The sequence below is a fragment of the Argiope bruennichi genome, chromosome 4 (assembly GCF_947563725.1).
Source record: "Argiope bruennichi chromosome 4, qqArgBrue1.1, whole genome shotgun sequence".
Taxonomy (NCBI): domain Eukaryota; kingdom Metazoa; phylum Arthropoda; class Arachnida; order Araneae; family Araneidae; genus Argiope; species Argiope bruennichi.
The window spans coordinates 120,258,448-120,285,351 of NC_079154.1; the positions used below are offsets into that span (position 1 = coordinate 120,258,448).

Sequence of the window (26,904 nt, forward strand, 5' to 3'; positions counted from 1 at the left end):
TTTGATCTGAATCCAGAAAATTGAGGTAGGAAGAAATGGAGCACACAAGGGAAAAAAAAAACATTTCAAAATATTAAAAATTAATAAAATAAAACATCAGAAAGAATAGGAAAAAATTGTTATTTTTTTAAGAAACTATGAAAAACTATTTTTTCTCGAACAGGAAGATATAAAGAAAGACAATTGATTAAAAAATGAGAAAGTAGAACATATACACACAGGCGCCTGATTAATATTTGTTGTTTAGGCTTTTATTATTTCTTTCCTTTAGATTTTTCCACACGTTTGTGATATCAGACTAACTAAATTTGTTTGGAACGAAGAAATTGCATCATTTATTTGCTGTCTCCCATTTCTCTATAATCCGAAGAGAAGTTTCTAATCTCAAGCTGACAACTTTTCAATTCCCGATTTAGCTCACATGCTTAACAAAAATAAATTTTTGGAACTTTGTATTAATAACTTAAAAATATACTTACTTCTGTTTTCATATTTTGTTTATAAAAAAGTTGCTATTATTGTCATTATTACTTATATTAAATCAAAATTGTTTTCATGCATTCCAAGAATTTTTATATATATATATATATATATATATATATATATATATATATATATATAATTTTTTTGTACCAGCTGTAAATCGGTTTATAATGAGGTGACATTTTGTTCAGCTCGCAACGAAATGCATGCTACGCAAAACAAATAAACAAAATTGATGACAAATTTGATTTCAAAATTCTTGGTGTCACTTTAAGTGATATGAATGATGCATCAAATTTTATCACTGGTAGCTTTTTGATGCAGCTCTGTAATGAATGATATATACCTGTTGAAAATTGTTTGAAAATTTTGAATCACATATAGACTTCTTTGAAAAAGCACAGTGGTGATAATAGCCTATTTTCAGTTTAGTCACGGAAGTAAAATGTAATTGCCTTATAAATAAAATACAGGGTATTTAGGGTTAACACGATATAAGAAATGATGGCATAATTTCATTCTAAGAATTTAAATTAAATATGTAGTATTTTTTAAAAATTATAAACGTATCTGAATGAAAAACATTTAGATATTTTGTTTCATTTGGAATCATTTGAAGCATTTCAACGGCTGAATTTTTTGTGAAAGATGAAAAATTGAAACAAAACCAACAAACTAATTTAATAAGAAATAAAATTTTTATTTCTTCTTACATTATTCATATTTGCAAAGCAAAAGCACATATCACATAGCAAAAACTACAAAACTACAGCACTGAAAAATAAAGGCAAAAATGTTATATCCAAGATTTGCTCAAAAGTTTTATTTAACTACTTTTACTGGTAAGAGAGATAAGTTCATTTTTCTGCAATTTTTTTTTTTTTTTTGAGATTTTTAGAATACTTTTACATTGAAAAATGAAAACATAAATGATACAATAATCATTGAGAAATGAAAAAACATTAAATGCACAAGCCTGAAGAATTGTACTGAAATTTCGTCATTTCTGCAACTATATTTGAAGAATGATATTGAAGAACAATACAACATGAGATGCCAAAGTCTCTAAAACTATAGTATTCGGCATCGGAACTGGGATAATTCAAAGTTTATAAATATAATTCTTTTTTTTTTCCTTTTCAAAATTCCAAACTAAGAAAACTGAATCTATAAATAAACAAACCAGGATAAAATGAAAAATTTTAAGTTTAAAGGTGCACCAATATAGTTAAAAAATTTAACAATAATTAAAATAAGGATCTCAATAAATAAATATCTTTAATTAACAAACTTTATAGATATATCAATAGAGTAGTGTCTATTGAATCTATCTATAATAATCTAGTATTTGAAGATTTTAATTGTCCCAATTAGTTTTGCTTTTTTTTATTAAATACATTGTACAATAGTAAAAGAAATAAATGAAGAACTTTGGACTATTATTCTCTTAAAGATCACCTAGAAAAGAAGATACCGACATATTTAACTAAAAAAGAAATCAATTTTAAAACAAACTTATTTTAAAATCTTGATTACGAATTCATCTAAATGAATTAGATGTATAGGCGACATTTAATATAATTGAAAAGTGTGAAGTTTTCAGATTAAAAACATTAAACTAGCCTAATTCCTATATACTATATAATCGTTTTCACAGTGTGAATCTGAGTTGAAAAGCCTTAGTTTAAGAGTGATAAAACGATAAAATTCAGGCACTAATCAAAAGGTAATAAATTTCTCTCATCTTCAAAAATTTTTACAAAACATTTCATTCATTTTTTGTCAATATTTTGAATTTGTATGAATAATTTAGTGTTTTTACTTTTAACTGATATCTTCTGACCATCTGATGAATAACTATATTTCAAATTTGCAATCCGTTTTGGTCGACAGCGCAAGCTTACATTTCTGCTTTCAAAATGTCGATTATCATTAGACATTGGAATTACACCACTTGCTTGTGAAACTGTTGTTTCGCTTGTGTTTTGGTCCGTTGAATCATCAATGGATTGAGTTTCACTTGTAAAATCATCTTCAGAATTCAGATTTTGATTTACAGAAGATGCTTCACTCGTCACCATTTCGTTATTTTCACTGTTGTTGTGATCTTTACGAAACTGGTTCCCTAATTTCAATTTAAGTCGAGAGAGAGGCTGAAAGATATCGACATCCAAGTTATTGTAACGCAGACTACAAACAAGAGGTTGGTTTCGAATGTGATAGACATCTGGCTGCGCTAGAACTATTTCATTTTGCTCTGAAATTGCTGTACTTTCTTCGCATATAGCCTTTTCAGCCGCTTTCTCTCCCATATCACTGTCCCAACGTCCGTGTGTGGAGTTATTAGATTCTGAGGTATACTGTTTAATGCCCGAAGAACGACGGCCTGGCGTTTTCTGCTTTTTTCGGTATTTTTTGCGATGAGATTTGTTTATATTCCAAGATTCCAAAGAATATGCAGCATCTTCAGACCTAGTACTAGAATACTCATCATTCCTGTGGAGTTCTGCTGTGGATAATCCTGCAGACTCTGATACAGACAATTCTGTAGATTTTGATGCAGACACTTCCATTGATTGCGAAGCAAAAGATTCTGGGGGCAATTTTCCTAATTCTGATTGACATAATTTTGAAACTTCTGATGGAGATAATTGTGCAGATACTGATAAAGGTAATTCCTCAGGTTCTGATGCAGAAGATTTTACAAGTTCTGCTGGTTCTGTTGCAGATAATTTTGCAAATTTGGATTCAAGTAAATCTGCTGATTGTGATGGAGCTGATTTTACAAATTCTAATGAAGGTAACTCTTTAGGTTTTGATATAGGAAATTCTGTTGGCTCCGACGGAGGCAACTTTGAATATTTTGATGCAGGTAACTTTTTAGGCTCTGATGGATGCATTTCTGAAATTTGTTGTAGAATTGAATTTGTAGGCTCTGATGTTGGTAATGATGATGCAGACACTTCCACTGATTTTGAAACAAAACATTCTGGGGGCAATTTTGTTAATTCTGATGGAGATAATTGTGCAGATACTGATGAAGGAAATTCCTCTAATGGAGATGGTTCAACAAGTTCTGCTGCAGGTAATTTTGCAAATTTTGATTCAAGCAAATCGGCCGACTCTGATGGAAGTGATTTTACAGATTTTGATGGAGGTAGCTCTGTAGGTTTAGATGCAGAAAATTCTGCAGTTTTTGATGGAAGTGATTTTGCAAGTTCTAGCTTAAGTAATTCCTCTGATTCTGATTGTGATAATTCTGCAGGTTTTAATGGAGGAAACTTTGAGTTTTTTGACGTAGGTAATTTTGCAGCCTCTGATGGATGCATTTTTTCAATTTCTGGAGTAATTAAGTCTGTAGTTTTTGATATACGTAATTCGCCAGGTTCTGATGAAGGCAACTGTACATGCTCTGTTGGAAAATTTTTTGTAGCATCTGGTTCTAATAGAGGTAATTCTACAGATTCAGATGGAGATAATTCAACTGGTTCTGATGATTTAGAGTATTCAGCACCTTCATTACCCGCTTCAGAGAATTGATCAGCAGCTTCTTCGAAATTTGTGCAATGTTCGATATAGCATCTGTTTTCATTGGATGAGAAACCTTGCTTTAAGTCAGCATTTTTATTTACTTGTGAAATATTGTTGTCTGAAATATTGTCGCAGAATCCTGAATCGTCAAAGTTATTTGATTGCTCACAATCTTTTCTGCTTTGTATATCCGATTGATTTAAATTGTCAGGGTTTAGTGTGCCATAAGATGATTCTGAATGGTATGTCTGCATTTCCTGAAAATCAAGCAACAAAATTATTGTAATGCATTAATCGCCAGAACATTTCTTCTAATATACATGATATTTCATAAATTCGAAACAAATTTAAAACACAATAACTTGCAAGTGAATGAAGATAGATAGATACCACTTTTGTAAAAAGGATGAAAAATAAAAAATGATTAAAACCAAAACTTATTGGTTTTTGAGATTCCATGTTGCATTTACCGATTCTCCATAATTGATACAACGATGCTCTACATATGGTAAAAACTTGTCAGAGTAACTGTCTAGAATTTAATTTACCGTTTTTCAATCTGGAACTCAACTGTCAAAAAGGAATTACACGTTTTTATGTTATTATGCAATATTTCTTTTGCTCAGGTCATCAAATGCTACATTTCCGGTGTTAAATGTTGAGTAAAAGTTTCTTATTTTAGAAAAGACATCATCAAACCAATTGCAAGTTTATATGAAAATTATGTGACCATTAAATTTTGATTTATGGCAAAAAAAAAAAGAAAAAAGAAAGAAAGATTTGTTTTTTTATCTTTCCATTTTTTTTCTATTTTTATCATCCATAACTTGCTAGTTATTGAGTTTTAAAGTGGTTTAACAGTTATGAAACATTATTATTTCAACTATAATCAATAAATGCAGAAGTTGATATTGCAGAGAAAGCCATAACTAACCATAATAAAGCTAAATGGTATAACGAATGTCTGTACGCTTTTTATATTTAAGGTAGATGACTTCGTTGAAAAGTCGATTTCCTTTTGCAAATTTATAAAATTTAATATTTTTAATGTTTGAACAATTTTCTTTATGAAATTATTAGAATTTAGTTTCTAAGTCTGTTTTTTTGGGAAATACTGATTTTCATATTTCCCTTTACATAAGTTTTGATGCCATTTTACATATTTCGATGCTATTTTCTCAAATTCTAATATTTGATAGAATTTTCTTACGAAAAACCTCATAAATTAAAAATGTAATGCAGATTTTTTGTTCAAACTGATATAATAATTTCTTAATTTGTTCTGCAGTTCCTGAACTAGATAATAAGTAATCTATTCATTTAGAAATATTTTATACTTGTTTTCGTACTTCACAATGTGAAAAATATTGAAATTATTAGTTATTTATTTTAAATTATTATCAATTTATTTATTATTATTTAAGTTATTTATCAGTCGAAACAGAATATTTAAAGAATGTATAATAATATAATTTACTTTTTTAGTTCAGGAGCTAGGTAATATATATCTTAAGTTATCTGCAAAAGTTTAAGCAAATCATTTGAAAAATATCTAAATTAGAGGATTTTTGCTTCATTTTTCTTTTTAGATAAAGAAAAAAAAAACTTTTTTCCCCCGATTTTTAAAATATTTTTGCCACTCAAATAATTATATTAAAAAATATAACTATTTTCGAAAATTTCTAAAAAAAAAAAAATAATCCCGTAACGTAGTGAAAACAACAAAGTGAATCATTATAATTATAATAATAATGCATTTAAAACATTAAAGGAAAATTTGGTGAATTTATTTTAATATTGCCTTCATATATTAACACAAATTATAGAAATTGCATTCATTTTATGTGTCGGTTTCAAATAATCAACTTTATTTAAATGGATAATGGAGCCATACTGAAGTTTTCAGCAACTACTTTGAAAAGAAACAATTTTTAAGCATGATCAGATGTCGAAAATTACATAAGAGCTGTCATCTATTTCTTTAAGTTTCCATACTATATCACTATAAGCTTAAATGTTCTTCAGGTCAGTATTGAAGGTTATTATTAGAATGGAATCTTAAAATCACAATCTCCGATCAGACCAATTTCACAATAAATTAATTTCCATAAAATAAATTTTAAAAAATTAAACCAAGATATCACATTATAAGAAATTATCTATAATTAACTCTTTCTAGGGCCCTAGGGAAGTATGCTTCCCACCAAATTTATCAATCTTTGTATGAAATTTTGTAGGTTGGTATAAGTCCTGACAATTTTTTTTAGAAAGACAGAAATTTAGATGCTTCAGTTCTTTATCTCAATCAAAATTATGTGTCATGATTTGTTACTTAATTATTAATAAACCAAATTAATTAATTAATCAAATTAAATTGATCTAATAAGCTAAATGAACCCCTTTTCTTATTCTAATTTCAAGCCTTAAAATATTTTAACATAACATGACTAGAAAAAAATGGCCCTTTAAAGGGTTAAATAAATAAAGAGGTATAAAAAATTAGATTTTTTAAATAATTAAAAAAAATTGTTTTAAGATTACTTTTTTATGCTGATGACAAAGTGTTAAAGAAATGGCGTAACGTTAAAGAGCCAGTGTGACAGAGTTGTTTACAGTCCTTTGTCAGGTGGGAAAGCGATAACTACAGGAAATTTTTTCAGTAAAAGATGGAAGTCTCTGGAAACAAAATAGGGTTGCAGTGGCCTGGAGGTAAGGTCTCGGCTTCGGAACCGGAAGGTTTCCTGGTTCGAGAAGCAATTCCACCGCAAAACCTTCATGTACGCAGGTCTAGTGCACGTTAAATCAGTCGGAGCCAAACATCTTCCCGATAGTGTGGTGTGATATGGAAGTTTGGAGAGGGGGATACCAGCTGAAGTGTCGTCCTCGTCATCTGCCAGAAGCTTAAAATTACGACGTTCGTTTCAAAATAGCCCTAGTGTTGTTTTAAAACAGGAAGTTAATAAAACTGAAAAACAAACTGAAATTTGAAGCAATGTCGGGGGCATAGAGTTAAAAAGTTCCAAGAAAGACTTCTGAAGCTATTTCTTTAAAGGAATTTGCTGTATGGGCGTTGTCGTGAACACTAATATTGAACATTCTGTATTTATTGTTCCGAATAGCTCATCGCAATTTTTCGAGTAATGTATAGCTTTCACAATGTAACCTCACAGTTGAAGGGAAAGGGTCATGCGAATTGACCTAAAAGCAAGCGATCAGGAAGTTTTTCAAATGCTTCGAACGATAAAATGTCTTGTGCCTTCTTTTAGCGATGTGAGAAGCTTTCTTTCTTTCGTATGTCTAATATCATCTCAACCCTCGTGATTAAAAATCCAATTACTAAAATAATATTTAATTTAGTAATATTGACATCACTTTTTGAAATAACATAGGATATTTGTGGAATGAAGTTCGTAATTTTGACCCGCTAATGGATGACGAGAACCGCAACTGAGCTGGCACTCTTACCTTCAAATTTCCGTATCACTTCATGGGAATGAAAGCAACAAAGAATGTTGCTTTAAAATATGTTTAAAATGCAATGAAATTAAAAAAATAATTGATGGAAATAAAATTAGCATTACTGAAAGTTTATTTTTTAAATTTTAAAGTGATGTAAAAATTGCTTTTATGCTATAATCTGCTTCGGAGTTATTGAAGGAAAACATTAAGATTTCAATCAATTTTTTAACTAAAAACCTAATAAAATTCTGAAAAATCCTTTTTTAAGTAATGGAACATAAACAAGGATATTTATATTCCTGTTTATAATATAACAAGGATATTTATATTCCTGTTTATAATATAACAAGGATATTTATATTCCTGCTTCATTTACACATCTGGTAGGTTAATTCAGAATTATTGCAATTATTTTATTTGTATAAATCTAACAATGATGAAATTTACATTATAAAAGTTTCGCGGTTAAAGAATGCTATGATTGGTTGACATAGGGTAAGATAAAGGATATAAGATATCGATTTTCAGCTATTAAATTATGATATATAACTTCATATATTTACCTGTATTTTTTCATATTCTTCAATACATGTGAATCCTTTTTGTCGTGAGGCCATTCTGTCATCGTTTGATAAAAGTTCAGAATCTGAAAATGCAGCTGTTCCATTTTCGAATTTGGATGTTGTGGTTTCTTTAATTCCATTCATCTCATCAAGAAAATTGCATGGAGAGTTATTTGTTATTTCTGTTTCTGATTGAGTTGTTTCATTGGTCTTAAATTTATTCGGTTCTTTTTCAAAGTTACAACCATCGAATTTATCTGCAAGTGCATTTTGATTATTTATATAACTTGAGTTAATATTTGATGTTGTTTCTGAGGACAGTGTTTTATTTTTCTCAGAAAGAAAAGGTTTATATTTTTCATGACTGAGATTTGGATCTTTTTGGACAGTATCGCAAGACTTACTAAATTCAATATCACAAGTTTCACTTTCTTGAGCATCATAGAATTCAATTTCTTCATCGCTGCACCGTCTATTTTCTTGAACATTGCAAAGGCCATTTCCTGGTTCATTTTCTTCAGAAACGTAAGGCACATTTCCTTCAGAGATATAAATTTCATTTTCTTTATCTTGACCAGTGCAGAGACTATTTTCTTCAATGTTGAAGGGTCCATTTTGCTTATAATCGGAAGATGAGTTATTTTCCTGTATGCAAGGTTTATTCTCTTCTGCACTGAAATTTTTAATTTGTTTGTCACTGAAATTTCTATTTAATTGACTAGGCCAAAATGTATTTTCTTTACTAGAAGAAGATTCATTTTCTTTAGAGTTAAACGTTCCAGTTGGCTTACTATCAAGAGGAAACTTGTCATTCTCATTAGACAGATTATTTAGTTTATCACCAGATATTTCATTGTTACTAGAAGTTTGATTTCCTTGTTCACAGCAAAATATATTTTCTTCATCTTTGAAAGATTCATCATTTTCATCTGCAGAAGTTTCTTTTTGTTTATTATCGGGAGATGCCTTTTCATCTTCATCATTAGGATTATATAGTACATTATTGCAAATTTCATTGTTAAAGGAAATTGGATTTCCCTGATCATTGCAAGGTATCTGCTCTTTACCATCACAGGAATCATGAACTTCAACATTAAAAGTTTCATTTTGTTTATTATCGGAAGATACCTTATGATTCTCATTATTAAAATTATTTAGTTCATAACTGCAAATTTCACTGTTATTGGAAATTTGATTTATCTGATCATTGCAAAGTATATATTCTTCATCTTTAAAAGATTCATCATTTTCATCTACAGAAGTTTCATTTTGTTTATTATCGGAAGATATCTTTTCATCCTCATCATTACGATTATATAGTTCATTATTACATATTTCACTGTTATTGGAAATTTGATTTCTCTGATCATTGCAAAGTATATTTTCTTCATCTTTAAAAGATTCATCATTTTTATCTGCAGAAGTTTCATTTTCTTTATTATCGGGACATACCTCCTCATTTTCATCATTAGGATTATTTAGCTCATTATTGCAAATTCTATTGTTACTGGAAATTTGATTTCCTTTTTCATTGCAAGGTACATTCTCTTTATCATCAGAAGAATCATGATGTTCAACATCAAAAGTTTCATTTTCTTTATTATCGGGACATCCCCTCTCATTTTCATCATTATTATTATTTAGCTCATTATTGCAAATTCCATTGTTACTGGAAATTTGATTTCCCTGTTCATTGCAAGGTACATTTTCTTTATCATCAGAAGAATCATGATGTTCAATAGTTTCAAAAGTTTTAATTTGTTTAATATCGGGAGACATCATCTCATTCTCACTATCAGGATTCTTTTCATCATCAATACAAATTTCATTGTTATTAAAAATTTTATTTCCTTGATCACAGTAAGGTATAATTTCTTTAGCGTCGCAAAATTCAGCCTCTTTATAATTAATAGTTTCATTTCTATTGTCATTAGGAAGTAATTTTTCTTTTCCACCGTGAAGATTATTTAGATCAGCATTGCAAGTTTCATTGCTACTGGAAATTAAATTTTCTTGATCACGGCAAGGTACATTTTCTTCATCATCATAAAATTCCTGATCTTCAATAGCAAATGTTTCATTTTGTTTATTATCGGTAGATTTCTTCTCATTCTCGTCATCAAGATTATTTAGATCATGATTGTAAGTTTCATTGCTACTAGAAATTTTATATTCCTGATCACTGCAAGGTACATTTTCAACATCACCATAAGATTCCTGATCTTCAATAGCAGAGGTTTCATTTTGTTTATTATCGGAAGATGTCTTCTCATTCTCATCATCAAGATTATTCACATCATCATTGTAAGTTTCATTGCTACTAGAAATTTTATATTCCTGATCACTGCAAGGTAAATTTTCTTCATCATCATAAGATTCCTGATCTTCAATAGCAGAGGTTTCATTTTGTTTATTATCGGAAGATGTCTTCTCATTCTCATCATCAAGATTATTTACATCATCATTGTAAGTTTCATTGCTACTAGACATTTTATATTCCTGATCACTGCAAGGTACATTTTCTTCATCATCATAAGATTCCTGATCTTCAATAGCAGAGGTTTCATTTTGTTTATTATCGGAAGATGTCTTCTCATTCTCATCATCAAGATTATTTACATCATCATTGTAAGTTTCATTGCTACTAGACATTTTATATTCCTGATCACTGCAAGGTACATTTTCACCATCACCATAAGATTTCTGATCTTCGATAGTAAAGGCTTCATTTTGTTTATTATCAGAAGATACCTTCTCATTTTCATCATTAGGATTTAAAGGATCATTGCAAATTTCAATGTTACTGGAAATTTGATTTCCTTGATGACTGCTGGATAAATTTTCTTCATCACAGCAAGTTCCATAGTCTTCAACAGCGCAATATTCATTTTGTTTTTCATCTTGGGATACTTTCCCTTTTACACTGCAAGGTTGATTTCCTTTAGAATTATAAAATTCATGTTCTGTATTGTTGAAGACTCTATTTTCTTGATGGTTGGAATAAATATTTTCGTTTTGACCGGAAATATTATTTTCATGACTAATTGGAAATCGATCTTGCTTATCAACGGTTGATTCATTTTCTTTTTTCCTACAACGCTCTTTTTCATCATCCTTGATTTGCTTCCTTTCATTACTTCTGCACAGTTTATCTTCTTTAACAGGCCAAAATTGATTTTCAACTTGAATAGAAGATTTATTATCTATTAAGATATATTTATCTTGTTGAGAATCACAAGATTCTTTAGCTATACCATCGGCGAGTTTATCTTTTTCAAGTTTGGAAGCCTTATATCCTGTGTAGAAGTTTTTCTGATTTTGGGCTGCCTGATTTTCAGATACTGTCTCAGAGGTGAATAATATTGCTTGTGAGACTGACCTAGGCTCAATTATCTGTAAAAAGAAGGAGATTTTTATTTTGAAACATTATTTCAAAATATGAGTTCTTAAACTTTTCGCTTTCGCTACACTTTTAGAATAGTAAACATTTTTTAAGATTCTATTTGCTATGTCTTCAAATTGGCAAAAATAAATTAACATTTCTGCTTTAATAAATATGATTGACAAAAGAATATTTAAGTTTAAATAAAAATTCTACAACTCTTATTAAAATGTTTTATTCAACCCGATTTAAACATAAAAATTGATGATTTGTATTAAAAAGTCAAAAAGATATAAGGAATAAAGATAAGGTAAATATATAAAAATAAGATGGATATAAATTATTTCTGATTCCAAACTAGCGCTCTACATTTCTGCTTGAGAACATCTATTGAATTTAACACTTTCAACGCTACCGACGAGATATCTCGTCTCTCAGATACTTCCAATTACAGGTTTCTGTGGGCTAAAATTTGTATCTTATGCCAGGTTAGATAGGTTGAACTTTCTTATATATATCTGAAGAATAGCTTTACTTTTTTCTTTTTTTTGTATAAAAACGTCAACAGCCGGTAGAATTGATATTGGAATTAATAACTTGTCTGTAACGTTGAAAGTGTTAAGAAGTTATAGGTTAGAGATAAAATAAGTTTTTATTCCGAGACCCCCCCCCCCCCCTCCCAAGAAAAAAAAAAGAAATTTGAGTTTTACTATGTTTGAACTAAATGTTAGATAAATTTAAAGTTAATGACTAAACGCCCAATATATTTCAATTGCGGAAGAAAAAAATCATTAATGAAATTCGACATGCAGCATCAAATCAAGCTATAAGTAATTGTCCTAAAATATCTCATATTGTTTATTTTTAACGAATTTCAATTGAAAATATTTTGCAACGAAATAGAAAATTATTTTTCAAAAACGTAAATAAAATCTTTACCTTTTAATTATATACATTTTTTGGCTTTGAATCATTTTAAAGTATTTAGATATTTACTTGCTTTGTACATTCACTTACAATATTAAAAAATGTAGAGAAATACTTTTCTAAAGGTAAAATTAAGTAATTTATCATACTAAACGGAGTGGAATTATGACAATAGAAATATAATAAGAAATGCATAAAATATTGTAAGATGAAATTATTAATAAAAGAAATAATAAATTTTAATGAAAAAAGTTTTTCTTCTCTTCATAATTATTTCTTAAAGGACTAAAGAATATCTAACAAAATGATTTTAATGAAAAAAAAATAGCATTTTTGAGTACGAGACCTGTTATGTTTTACATGCTCTTTTCTGTTAAGTAGATTTTAAAGATGCATGAGCTTCAAAGGGAATTGCTAATACTTTTCAGCATGGGTGAGAATTTCGCAATTTTTTTTTTTCATAAGCTTTTAAATTTTGACAATCTAAATTTTGAATAAAATTAAATTATTAATAAGCATTAATTAAATTATTAATAAGCATTAATTTTAAGCATTGAATACTTGAGTTTTGCATGATTTTTAAAACTTGTACATGATTATGCAATTAAATGGTGTTTATTCATGATTATCTGCTACACATGAAATGCGCTGTGTCAGCCCAGTTTAAATTTATTAAAAATTATGGGCAGTTATTTTTGACATTTGATTATGCCATCACCTTGAATGACCTTCAATAAAATAATTAAATTCCTCTAAAGGGAAATTATAGGCCCAATTCTGATAAGAATAAATTTCTTGGATTTTTGGATAAGAAAATTTCCTAGATAATTTGAAGAAGAATATTTTTTTAAATGTATAGATGTTAGTATCGATTAGGTAGTGATCACATTAGTTATTTTAATCCAGGTATAAGATTTGGTTTTTTGGGGAGGGGCAAATTGGACAATATAGCTTGCTTCTCCTATTTTTATAAAATTACTTCTCAGATTTTGCTTATCACATGTATTTCAGTATTTTAGAAATTATCCTGCTGACATGATAATTAAATTTATTTTTATAAACCAAAAGTTTTATCCTATATAAGCATTAAAATTTATTACTTATAGTATTCAAAAATTCCGGTACTAAATATAAAAATTCAAACTTACTGTTTCGTTACAACATGTGCTGTTTTCTGCTTTTTTTGACAATGACTTATTCTGATAAAATCTAAGTGTTTTATCTCTACTTGTCTGTTCTTTCTTTTTATTTTTTCCTAAAATTCCACTTTCTTCTTTAGAGTTCGTATTTATGAAAGTTTTATTATCAGAATTATGTGAGATTTCAGAAGAGTCATGATTTGCTTCCTTTTTCACTTCTTTGCTCACTTCAATTCTTTCTTCTTCTAATTTCGATTTTTGAATGCTGAAGTTTTCATCAGAAACTTTTTCTTTTTTTGAATCCTTTGTTGATAGTTTCATGGGTTCACATTTAAAAATATTGGATTTATTGTTCGAGAGGTTTTCATTTTCTTTACCATTTTGTCCTATGATCTGTTTGCTTAGATCTTTTATATGAAATTCTTGGCAATCACTATAACCAGCTTCTTTGATTCTATCATCACTCTGTAAACGACTTCCTTCGAAATTCTTATTTGAGGGATTTTCTTTTTCAGAATCAACTTTAAGCAAATCTGTAGAACCTAATGAGAAAATATTAGAATTATTATTTATATTATTTCCTTCCTTGACTATTGTAAAATTATTTTGATTATTTGATGCATCATTTTCTTGTTTCTGTGATTCAATGGATAAACGTCGCATCATCGAAAGCAAGGATGAACAAATATATTGGTCGTAATCTATAGATTTATGATCTTCAGTTGATACTTCTACTGAATTTGACATTTTATTTGAAGCAGCAGCAAATTTAACATCAGTGGAATCAATATTATCTTTTGAATCAGAAATAGGCATTGTCAGGGGTTCCAATTCATCATTATTCTCTGAAATTGTCTTCCGTTTTCTTTGTTTGTGTCTTGACCCTACTACAGTTTCACTTATTTCTTCTGAAGGCTTCCCACTATCTTCTAATGACTGTTGATAAACATTCTTTTGGGTAATATATTTTGTATCGTAATCATTACAGTTTAAAGAATCATTCTGAACTTTAAAACATTCAGTCATACCCAGAGATTCTACTTTCTTATCATGTTCATTCAACACTGTACCTTCATTGTTTACTTCAGGTTCAGAACCGAGATTAGAACTCTCCCTCGTAATTAACACAGATGATGATGGGCCATCAAGAGAAGTCGACAGTGTGTCTTTTTCGGGGTCAAAGTTCTTACCTTTGGTAACCTTAGAAGTAGTTTCTATTATACTTTGGCGTTTTTCTTTTTCTTTCATATGTCTTTCTCTATCAGAAGTTTCACCAAGCCTAATTTCTTTATTTCTAATTGAAACCTGTTTCACATATTCAGAAGCATTCTTTGATAATGGTATCTTTGAAATCCTCTTTGGATTTTTCAAATACTTTTTTGAAGATTTTTCTTCAACAGGTGGTGTTTTTTTAAGATTCAAAACCTTCGGTACGATTGGTAAGCTTTTATTTCCTTCAGTAGTTTCAGCCGTTATACTGGATGCTAAATTGGATTCTTTCAATACAGTCCCAACCTGAAGCATGCAATTGGCTAAATCATTCTTAGTTTGAAGAAGTGAAGGAATATCAAGATTTTTATCAGAAATCAATTGTACTTTTGTATTTGAATCCGCATTTGGATCATTAAAAAGTAAGAATTGGAGGATGTTTTGAAAATTTTCGGAATTAATACTGTCTGCTAAGCCATTGGATGTTTTTATTACGACGATGGCAAACAAGATGGAAGATTGAGATGATGTAACTTTTTTAATGTCATTTTCACAGCTAAAAATATTAAATACAGATTCTTTTATAAATTCGTACTGTTCGAGCAATTCATCCAACTTAGAATTGTCACGGAACCAAGTGAGAAATTTCTCCGTTTCGGCAGCAAGACAATAACTTTGATAATGCATTTCTTTTTGAACTTTTCTGATTTTTATATCTTGAATAATGGCATTGATGAATAACATGATCAAAGAAAAACTTTTCAAAACTTCATCCAGTTCTTCCATAAAAGAGAGAACTTTTAGAATCACGCACACTTGGACAGCAAATACTGTACCGTAAATGTTGAACCAAGACAGAAAGTTAAAAAATAGCAGTTGAAAAAAGAAACTCCACCGAGAAAGTCTAAGATAAGTTGTGTCTCTTGAAATCGTATACAATATATCAGGAGTAGCATTAATTTTAAATTCTCTTCTAGTTCTATTAAGTCTATGACTGATATCTTTCGACACCAAATTGATGATGGATACAAAATTGAAAATGGATTTTATGGATTTATTTGGCGTTGCAGAGAGAAGCCCTATGATAGTCGTCGATAAACTCATCACTGCAAGAAGGGAGCAAAAGAATATACCAGTTAAAAGACAATCTTTATTTTTGCTTCTTATGGACTCGAGGAAGCAGATTGCTACATAGGCTGTAACAAGAAATCGTTGAACAGCTGATGGTGACACTTGATTTGAAAAGAATTGATGACTTCCATTTAAAAAAGTAATATTCGACTGAATTTTCTGGCACCAATTATTGTATTCAGCAATAAAACAGCTTCGGAAAGTAGCATTGCTTCCGACAACTTTTACAACTTCCGAGAAAGTATTTCTGAGTCGTACTTCTTCTTTATTTTTACTTTCGATTTTCGCCTTTATCAGCAAACGAGCCATCTTTTTCAAAAATACCTAAAAAGTATGAAAGAATCAAGAATTTATGAACATTTTATTAATATTCGTCTTAAATTCTTATTATAACCTAAACAATTTTTCTTTATGTTAAGAGAAAGTCAATGTGCTCTTGCGATAAGGTTAGTCTTCAAAGAAAATTATATTTGACGAACTTCTTGTTGTGAAATATATTTGTAAATACACAGGGAGAAAACACGCATCTAAAGTAACAATATTATTATTTTCAATTAAAAGTTATACTTTCTATGAGAATAGGAAACACTGAGATTCATTCTTCACATGCGCTTCTTAATTACATTCACATTTCTAGAAAGAGAATCGCAAGACGCGAGGCATTTGGTGTGTCCCGGGGAAAGAAAAAAAAAAGATAAAAAGAAGGGCTGGGTTGGAACATACTTGAGATCAGTTATTGATGCGTTTTTCGATATGATAATTTGAACTATATTCAATACCTTTACTTCTATCTCAGTTACAGTATTTTAATATCTTTATAGATGTGAGATATCTAATAATTAGATGTAAAAAATTTAAAAAGAAACTGAAAACATCAAAAAGATTGAGAATTTTATTGGAACTCATGGCGGGAAGCGTCATGGAATGAAAGTTCAAGAAATGAAAGAACCTACGACGGAAATTACTGAAAACATGTATTACGCATAAATATTGCAGAAGCTTTAGTAATCTATAAGATTCAGAACGCTACAGATATCCGAAGTTTCAATTTTTGCACATGATGCACATGAGAAACCGACGGGGCATGGATTTGTGGATACAGCAGGAAACATTTTGATTTTCAGACACTGTATGCGTTTCATACATATTAACTTTAAATGCACCTCCCCCCCCCCAAAGAATGATGTCCACGCTACTTAAAATCGGTTAAAGTGGCCAGGCAACCTATTCACCATGCTTAATCATCATTTATCAAATGACATACTCAAAAGTACCCGAATACATCTTCTTTGGAGTGGAGCCGTCGCGTCATATTGGGGCAACATGCACAACCCCCGATAGAGGGGGTTGTGAAACATTTCGCGTCTCACATTTTGTGGCACGTAGTGAAGTAAGCTACTGTTTGTCCGCTAGGAGAATTCTTGTAACGAAGTATCTAGATGTATGGCTGTCTCTATATGAGCAAGTTTTGATAGATCCATTTTGAATAGAAGAAATCTATCGGAAGCCTGCTGGCGAGTTTATTCGTGATGCCGATTTGATTTGAGGCATCATCTTCTCGAAGTTGCTGCAATTGCACGTCTTTAGATTTGCATAGCTTGCCTACATTAATAAATTTTATTAACCTATTTTGATTTAAATTAATTGAATTTCATTATATGTTAATTTTTTTGTGCTTTTTTTATGGCGTTATTTTTAAAGGCTTTTTCAAGTTAAGAAAAAAAAAAAAAAGAGAGACTTTAAAATCATAATCACGCAATATTGCTCTTAATTTTGTAGAGTTTTGCTTCGATAATTACTGATATTAATTGAGAAAAAAAAACATCAAATTTTCCAATCTACTTTATGAAATGGCAATTCGTTAGAGAATGTTTTCTTTGTAATAATTGGGTTACTTTGTCAAGCTGGAGAAAGGAATACCTAATCATCTGAATTATTAACTGAAGTAAACTTTTACATCTTTTTCGGTAGAAATAATTTAGTGATATTTAAATGAAATAAGAAAAATCCAATTTTATTTCAATTTCTCTTTAAATCCGGAGTTTATGTAATGTCTAAACATGCAATTAATTTATTAAAAAAATCTGAACATTTTTATATATGAATTTTATGAAGTTCATCATGTTTTAGAAGGTGTTTTTGTAGTCAAATTAAGATGCAAGTAAAATTTAGGTATAACATTTTTTTAGGTATTCTTTTTTTTAAGTATAGTAGTGACTAGTTTTATATTTTAGAAAATACATCTTTCAGAGAAAGCAAATAGATGTAAATTTCGAAAAGGTTTCATGCATTTTACTTGATATTAAGATATAAAGAAACTTTAACAAAAATTCTGAAATAATTGCGATTAATTATATAATTGCTTGGTGTTCAACTAGATTAATTTCCCCTCGTTAGTATAAATGAAAAGAAAGTGATGAATTTTCTTTTGGCATGAACCCTTCCTAATGTATATTACGTTTCATATTTATTTATTTATTTATTTTTGCTTTATTGTTTAATCGTTAGAAATACAAATAATTCTTTAGTTTTTTTATATACGTAGGACAGGGAAATTTGATATTTTCAAGATTCCAGGTTCTCTAATAATTCGTTTTCAAAAATGAAATGCATTAATATCATATGGAGCTCATTTAATCCTAAGCATGCCAATAGAAGAAACTTCTACCATTACAAAATGGCATTCTCATATGCTAACTTGTTCTTTTAGCGACCGCCATAAATGAAGATATTTCGAGGTTAGAGTTCTCATGGTGGACATACAGTAGTTAGAGTTCCTAACTCCTACAGTAATTCCAAGTTCTATGTTATTATATTGTTGCAGACTGTTGCTTGGGGCTAAGGTCTCGGTTTCGAAACCATAGGTCTTCAAGTTCGAGACCCGATTCTACCGAAGAACCGTTGTGAAAACGGGTCTAGTGCATGTTAAATCTGTCGGGGTCAAACGTCCTCTCTCTGATATGGTGTGGCAGTTTGGAGAGGTTGTGTTAGTTTAGGTGTTGTTTTCATCATTTGCCCGAGGTTAAAAATTACTGGGTCCGTCCCAAAATAGTCATAGTATTGCTTTAAAACCTTTCGTTTATTTTAATATAATTAAAATAAACGAATATTTTAAAGTTGCATGCTTTTCCGACAGCGATTACTGCTGGAATGAAGGAAAATCAGAAATCTCCTCTTAGCTCTCTCCTGAACAGTGAAGTCAAAAAACTTTCTGGTCATCGATTCCTTTGGAATTCTCATTCTTTTGTTGTTTTCTAATTCTTTTTGAGCTTTTATACCTCTATTTATGAAACACCCTGTATTATGTAAATGCTGTAGTTTAGAGAAAAAAATGGTTCTTATTTTGAGCAACCAAAAATGGCTTTTCAACTTCTTCAAAAGGCAAACTGAACTCGCATTTTGACAGGAATATCGATCATTATGATTACTTAATTGCATATTAAATCAATAACTAGTTAGAATATATTACGGTTACATACATGTTTAAGTTTGTAGCAGGAGCCTAATTCAATGGCCTTTCTGACAGAAAAAAAATATTGTTAGACATTTTAATATATATTATCGTATGCATTTAAAAGTGTCCAATTCAGAAGAAAAGTAAAGTCAGCTGATATATTCTTTAATTTTGGAATGTCAGTTTTATAACAAAACACACAAACACAGTCATTTGAAGAGATAACTAATTAATCACATTAACCGTAGTAAATTAGACACACACACACAGTTATTCGAAGAGATAACTAATTAATCACATTAACCGTAGTAAATTAGCGACACACACACAGTTATTCCAACAGATAACTATTTAATCACATTAACCGTAGTAAATTAGACACACACACACGCGCGCGCGAGCATACACACACTTACACACACAGACACACACACACAGTTATTCTAAGAGATAACTAATTAATCACATTAACCGTAGTAAATTAGAGAGAGAGAGAGAGAGGAATATTTTTTAACAAAAAGATTCCGTTTTCGATGTATAAAATATTCCACATACTTTTAAGTATTGAATTAAATTAAATAATTGTTGCATCTTTAATCAATAAAAATCTCAGTGCTTTAAATTATCTTATACAAACATTAGAATTCTAAGCAAATTGGTATTTAAATTTTTGAGGAATATTTACGAATTTTCTTCCTTATTATATTCATTATGGCTTAATTTCTTATTTTCTATGTTTCTCGCTTTCACAAATCTGCTTTTACCTCCAGATATTTGTTTTTATAAAAAAAACAAATTGGTTTTTAAAAATTTGTTTTTTTAAATAAATTACATTCAATTTTATATTTAGTATTTAATATATATTTCATAATTCTTTACTATCGTTATTATTAAATATTATAATTTGTTTTTAAAAATTTTAGATAGCGACTTTCGTACTGTAGGAGAACTAGACGAAAGCAATAATTTAATTTATAATTACATTCTTGATTGGTGAACTGTCATCCTTCACCAGCACACAGTTATTAATTTATTTACAAAACTTTATTTTTTTAAATATGGGAACTTACAAGCATACAAAAAAAATTAAATCTCAGTGCTTTAAATTATCTTCTACTAAATTATCTTATACAAACTCTTCGGAAAACTTTCTCTTATCAATCCGAGCCTGCAATCCTCCAGCGTCGAAGCCAATATCTTACTACAAGTCGACCGTAGTCTTATTTTCTGAGGCAAAGAAATATTATTTAATACAAATGAGTTCGTTTGTATGAAATATTCATCGAATGAGGCACTCATTTATATAGAATTATTGTAAAGATACTAATTGATTTGGTATTTGATTTTATTGCTTTTTGATTAAAAATATTGAACCGCAGTAAAGTCCTCATCTGATTAAGTGGTTAAAAATTCAGAAAAAACAATGCATTCTTTTACATTTTTTAATGAATTTAAATTAATCAAAATTAATGCGAATTATAGACATTAATTTTAATATTCTGCTAATAACAAATTCAATGGAGCACAGAAAAAAAACACATCATGGTTCAGTTATATTAACGCTCCGTTTTAAAGCAACACTAGGGATATTTTGGGACGGACCTCGTAATTTTGAACCTCTGTCAGATGACGAGAACATATGAGCTAGCACCCATCTCTTAACATGCAGTAGTCCTGCATACAGGACGTTTCTCCGGCGGGGTCAGATCTCGAACCTGAAACCCTCCGGTTCCAAAGCCGAGACCTAACCACCACGTCACAGTGCCCCTTAATATATTACGATGTATTTCAAACACACACCAGTTCTCTAAGTTTCGGGAAAATTTATATTCAGATCAGAAATAAATGTAAGTAACCTTGCCTTTATCTCTCATGTCTATCGCTCGTTACAGATATACATTGACACACTCCAAGTTTTTGCATTCAAACAAAAGTTTCTTTCTTTCTTTAGATAAAAACAGAGAGAGAGAGAGAGAGAGAGAGAGAGAGAGAGAGAGAGAGAGAGAGAGAGATTTCACTCTCATGATCACAGTGTTATCACTTCAATAGAATTAAATTCATTTCTCTTGAACAATTCATTTTTTGATGTCTTTGAATGAGAGATAATGCTTGAAATCTTCTCTTATAATAAAAGAAAAGAGAAATCTGGAAATTATCTTATTAATTATCTGTTAGATTTGAATTTCTTAAAATGTCGGTGCCCTGAACCTCACACATAGCCACATGCTTAGTATCTCCGAATGTACAGGTAGTTAACACTTACAAGCGGCTGTATCTGGTAATAAGTTAATTTAGTTTAGGCATATCAAAGTCTTACTTTGAATCTGTACAAGGTCTATTTCGGGACGGTCTTTGCATTTGTGAATCAAGATCACAAAATGAGAGAAACACCTCATCCAATCTTTCCCAGTTCCTCAGCCACAGAACGTTTGATTCTCCATGTCAAATGTATTATGTATCATGTTCACATAAACGGCAGACCAGCTGTTTAATTAAGTTTCGAACTTGAAATCCTGAGGCCTCGAGACGGGCCACGGTGGTCAAGCGTAAAGCTGAATCCGGAAGGTTTAGGGTTCGAGACATGATTCTACTGTTGAATCGTTGTGTAAGCAGGGCTGGTGTATGCTAAATTTGTCGGGGCCAAACACCTTCCCTCTGGCGTGGTGTGGAAGTTCAGAGAGAGCAGCTCAAGTGAGTCGTCCTCGATATCTGACCGTGGCTCAAAATTACGAGGTCCGTTTTAAAATCAAAACATCAATATAACTAAACTAAACTAAACTATACCAAATCAGAAACCTCAAGCCACTCTTTCCCCTTTCGCATTCATCATGCGTCCACTCCAAATAGCACTCTAGATAAAAAGTTAAGTAATTTAGAAGGATGGGAAATTCAGCTTTCCACTCCTCGCCATGCCGATTTTGACATTTTTAAACATTGGTGATATATTTTGCAATGACATAATTCCAATGATGTGAAATGATTCATGTATCCCGAGCTTAAACCGCACACGCAACATCCATTTGAATTTTTCCTTTTTTTCAAAAAGAATTTCAATTACTTAATAAGAAGGAAGTATTAACATTAGAATGGTGAACTGAACCCGAGCATCCTGACACTACCTTAAAAAGTTCTCACTGATATTTGCGCAGGTTACACAATCGAAACAATGTATTACGCTGAGCATTTAGATGAAATTATTATATATATATATATATATATATATATACACACACACACACACACACACACTATTTTATATATATAAATGACGCTAAAAGGAATGCTAGCACAGAATCTATGGACACAGGGAGTATTAGATGCATTTCTTTTTTTTCTTCTGGATATAATATAACACTATGGCATTGAATGATATCTTAACAAAATAAATTTTCACTTATAAAATTGTCACTCATAAAATGTTTCACTCATAAAAATGTCATTGGCATTTCAATATCATAAGAGAGGTAACATGTTGAATACCGTGCAATTTAATACATAATTTTAACTATTATTTTTTGTACATTTGTCCTCTACAGATAATAGTCGTTCTAGACATTGATGTATAATGGATTAAAATATTAAGAACTTTCAGTTTTTAAACATTTGTTTTTTAAATAATTTTTATGACTGTTTTAATATGTCAATTTTGGGCTTCGATTTTTAAAAATTCCAAGTACTATAGTTCCCAGAAAAAAGGATGAAATGAGATCTGATTTAGAAATAAAAATATAAATTGTTTACAAATGCAAAGCATTATACATTTATATCATATATTTTATATGCTTTTTATAAAATTCTAAAATTGATTACATAATTTACACATTCAACAATTAAAATAAATAATTCTTTATCAAATACGAATTTTTTTTAAATTACAGATTAAATTTGAAATCTTCACATACAAAATAAATAAATAAAATTAATTTTTGAAATCTAGAAAATAAAACATATTTGTCTCAAGCCATTTGATGAAAATTTACACGCGTAACTAACTTCACGAGCAATCAAAACTATTAATTAGTACCATATTTGTTTCGCATGTTACTATTTATGTTTCAAAATTCAGATGCCTTTTATCATATTTTAATTTATACATAAAAAGTGATAAATTATTATATTCCAATATGAAAAACATCGCTATTAAACTAACCTGTTTATTAGAGGTGCACAAAGAAAAAAAAATTAAATAACTTAATTCAAATAATTTTTTTCTTCCATAACCTTTTTCCTGAAATAAAATATGTTTAAATTGCAGTTGCCAAAGGAGGTAATATATTCTCATATAGTGTACCAATTTTGTATTGGAATACAATGCACATTTTTTAGAAAAAAAAAAAAAAACATGGCGTCACGAAAAGCTATATAAAATAGATAGCAATGAAGTCACGTGAAAAAAGTAAATTACATTTTATTTTTATAAAATTTAATATTTATAAATTTTAATGAAAATGGCATAAAATTCGTTTTTAATCGAATTCAAGAATATTTTAAAGAAATAAGTTTATTAAATTAAAGTGATTAGCCGTTTTAGGTTAACTGAAGTAATTCAGGATTTTATCTTTTCTTCCATGTTTAAAAATATTTTTTCTTCACAGAAATTTTATTAATGATTAATTTTACTAATGAATTTTGTTAATAATCACTGAAATTTTTTTAGTGCTTATTTGAGATTTAATAAAATCTGAAGCATATTTAATTAAAAATATTTGTGAAAAATACTTCAATTCTAATTATTTTATGCAATTAATTTAAATTAATTAAACCGCAGGAAAAATAACAAAAAATATTGTTTATATTTGTATATTTCTATGTCTTCTTTTTAAAAGTTTTTAATAATTTAGGATCTTTTCTTACTTTTGATAGAAAACAATTTTCATTAAAAATTTTCAGAGGGACAAACCTGCAATTATTTTGCAACCAAAAACTTGCCTTGGGTTGAAATTTACAAAATCTGGTCACTTTAATTTAATGTGTAAAAAATATCGTTCTCCTATAAATATACAAAATCTGGTCACTTTAATTTAATGTGTAAAAATATCGTTCTCCTATAAATAAAAGCAGATAATAATTAAATTTTTTTAAAAATGGCACACAAATTGAGCTTACCTTTTTTTCTTACGATATCAAACTTAGCATCTAATGCAGACGTGTAACATTTTATATAAAACAAACGGAGGCCTCTATGCATTTGTTGTAATAAGAAGAAATTTCAGTTTTGGATTTCTCTTACTCAATTAGATACCCGGGGAACTCCCTCTTTTAAAAACAGGTTGAGAGCTGTCTGTTTTACGATAACATTATCTACTTTCGCTTTGCTGCGCATGGGTAGAAAACTTAAAAAAATTATAACACGCGCATGTTTATGCAAGAGATTAACTTTCGTTTCTTCGAAAAACCTCCTAAACTAAACTTTTTATTTCCCTAGTCATTTCAGAGAGACCATTTTCGACCGGAGATACATTTATTGTCTGGCATTGCTTTTTTAAATGATAGGTAAATTGATTTATAAACTATTTTATCGTCCGGATTAATGAACAATCCAAATTGGATTTTGTTTCGCTTTATCCTAATAGTCTGGATTTATCTATTGTTCATGACTTTGAATAAAATATGGTGAATTAAATTTATATTTAACTAAAATACACGGCATTATATAGGATGCAAACATTTTTATTTTTAAATATATACATATAATAAATATTCTTAATGAAAAAGTATATTTATTTAATATAAAACATAAATCACCCGCTATTTTGCAGTTACATAAACTCTTATTAAAACTATTTTAAATGTCATAACTTTTAAAAAAGTTGGAATGACAGTAAAACTCGATTTAAAAAAATAGCCGAGATAATTTTTTAATATATTAGTAAGTTTTAAAGAATTTTAAATTCAATTTTCGAGAAGGCAATCTGAAAGTTAATAAATACGATAACATATAATAAAATTAATATTGTTATTAATTGTAATTTAAAATTAGAAATTTAAAAGAAAAAAATCCATTTGTGAAATTAACATTTTTTAGAAATTCATATTGTAACTTTTCTATCTCCCCCTCTTTCACTCTAGGTCATAGCATGAAATGAATTAGTTCCTCTCTTACTGCATCTAGTTAATTCATGCGGTTCGCCTTAAAAATGAAAAGGTACATTAATATTTTGAGAGTCGTCTTTGTATGTTTACAGTGCTTTTCTTTTGCATACATTGCATTAAAAAAAAGTAGTAAAAAATAGAAATCAATCAGATGGAGAAATATTTTAAACGTTTTTTTTATCGAAGGAAAAAAAATTTTTTAATTTATCCTTGAAATAATTGTTTCAAACAATCGAAATAACAATTTTGATTTTATTATAACATGTAAAGTAAAAAAAAAAAAGAAATAACTAGTTTGCCATTACTTAAAAATGTAATTTTTTAAGATTTTACAGAATTGAATGCAGAATATTTTGGTTTAGAAATTTAAATGCCATATCATTCATGTTATTTTGTCCATGAAAAATAAATGTTATAGCATTATCATCAACGAATGTGCTAAATATATTTTAAAATTTATATTTTTTAATGATTTTAATTAAGTGTGTGGCAGATGTGGAAGAGCAGACTGTGGACTGAGTAAGTGTTTTCTTAAGCTTCGACTTTTGTACTCTTATCTGATCGAAATGAATGCTAAGTGAAATTTCCGCTTCAATTTTTAGTCATCGATTTATTTATCTTAAGTAATTGAGTAATTTATTTATCTTAAGTAGAGATTAAATTTGATATAATTTCGAAATAGGAAATTTGGAAATGACGTTTCCTTCCTGGTTATTTTAGAATAAACCGGAACTGTATTCTGACACAGTTGAGACATTTCAGAATTTTTTTTATCAAAGAAAAATCAATAGTTTGTAACTAAAAATCGTGCGTAAATTCTTTCTGAATATGAGAGCAATTTACAGTAATGTCATAATTGTAGACGGCGAGTTTAACTTAATTTTATTATACCAATGTTCCATTTCGAAGTAACATTAAGGCTGTTTTGAGTAGAGCTTCGTAATTTCTCATCATAAGAGCCTGATTAGGAGCCTTGAGCAGATGACGAGGAAGACACCCGAGTTCATTGAGTTTCAAATCAGTTGGTTAACAATATAATTTTTATGTATTAAAAATTCTACCGGCATTCGCGATATAGTGTGTTTGACTAATGTTTTTGGATAATTCTAACGAATATTTAAAATACGTGCAGGAGTGGAGTTCCTAAGTGATATTGATCCACAAAATTGTTCTTGTGCTTTTTATTTGATGCAGCAAAAAACTCTTGCAGTTGTTTTATTGAGACAGTTTCGATGATTTTCTCATAATCCAAATTTGGCAATGTGAATACCTAATAGAGAAGGTTTTCATGATCTGTAATACAAATTGGATTAAATAATTTGAATACTCGGTCTCGTGATCTTTCCTATTGCCAATGTGAAACTTCGGATAGTTTCTCTTTTATGCCAACTTGGCAGTATGAATTATACCTTTATAGTCATGACGCAGTGATTTGAAGATCTCAGTTTGTTAATGAAAGCTGTTTTGTATATTGGATTCAAACAGCAATTGGCAACAATTTTTTTAAAGGAGGAGTTTCGAGTCTGGTAAAAT

The 26,904-nt window shown here is 29.4% G+C and overlaps 1 protein-coding gene across 1 annotated transcript; it reads right to left on the reverse strand.

The window, feature by feature from the left end:
* Positions 1-1,168: 1,168 nt before the first annotated feature.
* On the reverse strand, positions 1,169-24,520 carry LOC129965539 (putative uncharacterized protein DDB_G0282133). The gene is made up of 4 exons (XM_056079514.1): positions 24,385-24,520; positions 13,494-16,148; positions 8,037-11,429; positions 1,169-4,271 (listed from the first exon to the last, which is right to left on the reverse strand). Exons 2-4 carry the CDS (start codon positions 16,131-16,133, stop codon positions 2,256-2,258), a joined length of 8,049 nt encoding a protein of 2,682 aa, XP_055935489.1. The 5' UTR covers positions 16,134-16,148; positions 24,385-24,520; the 3' UTR covers positions 1,169-2,255.
* Positions 24,521-26,904: the final 2,384 nt, after the last annotated feature.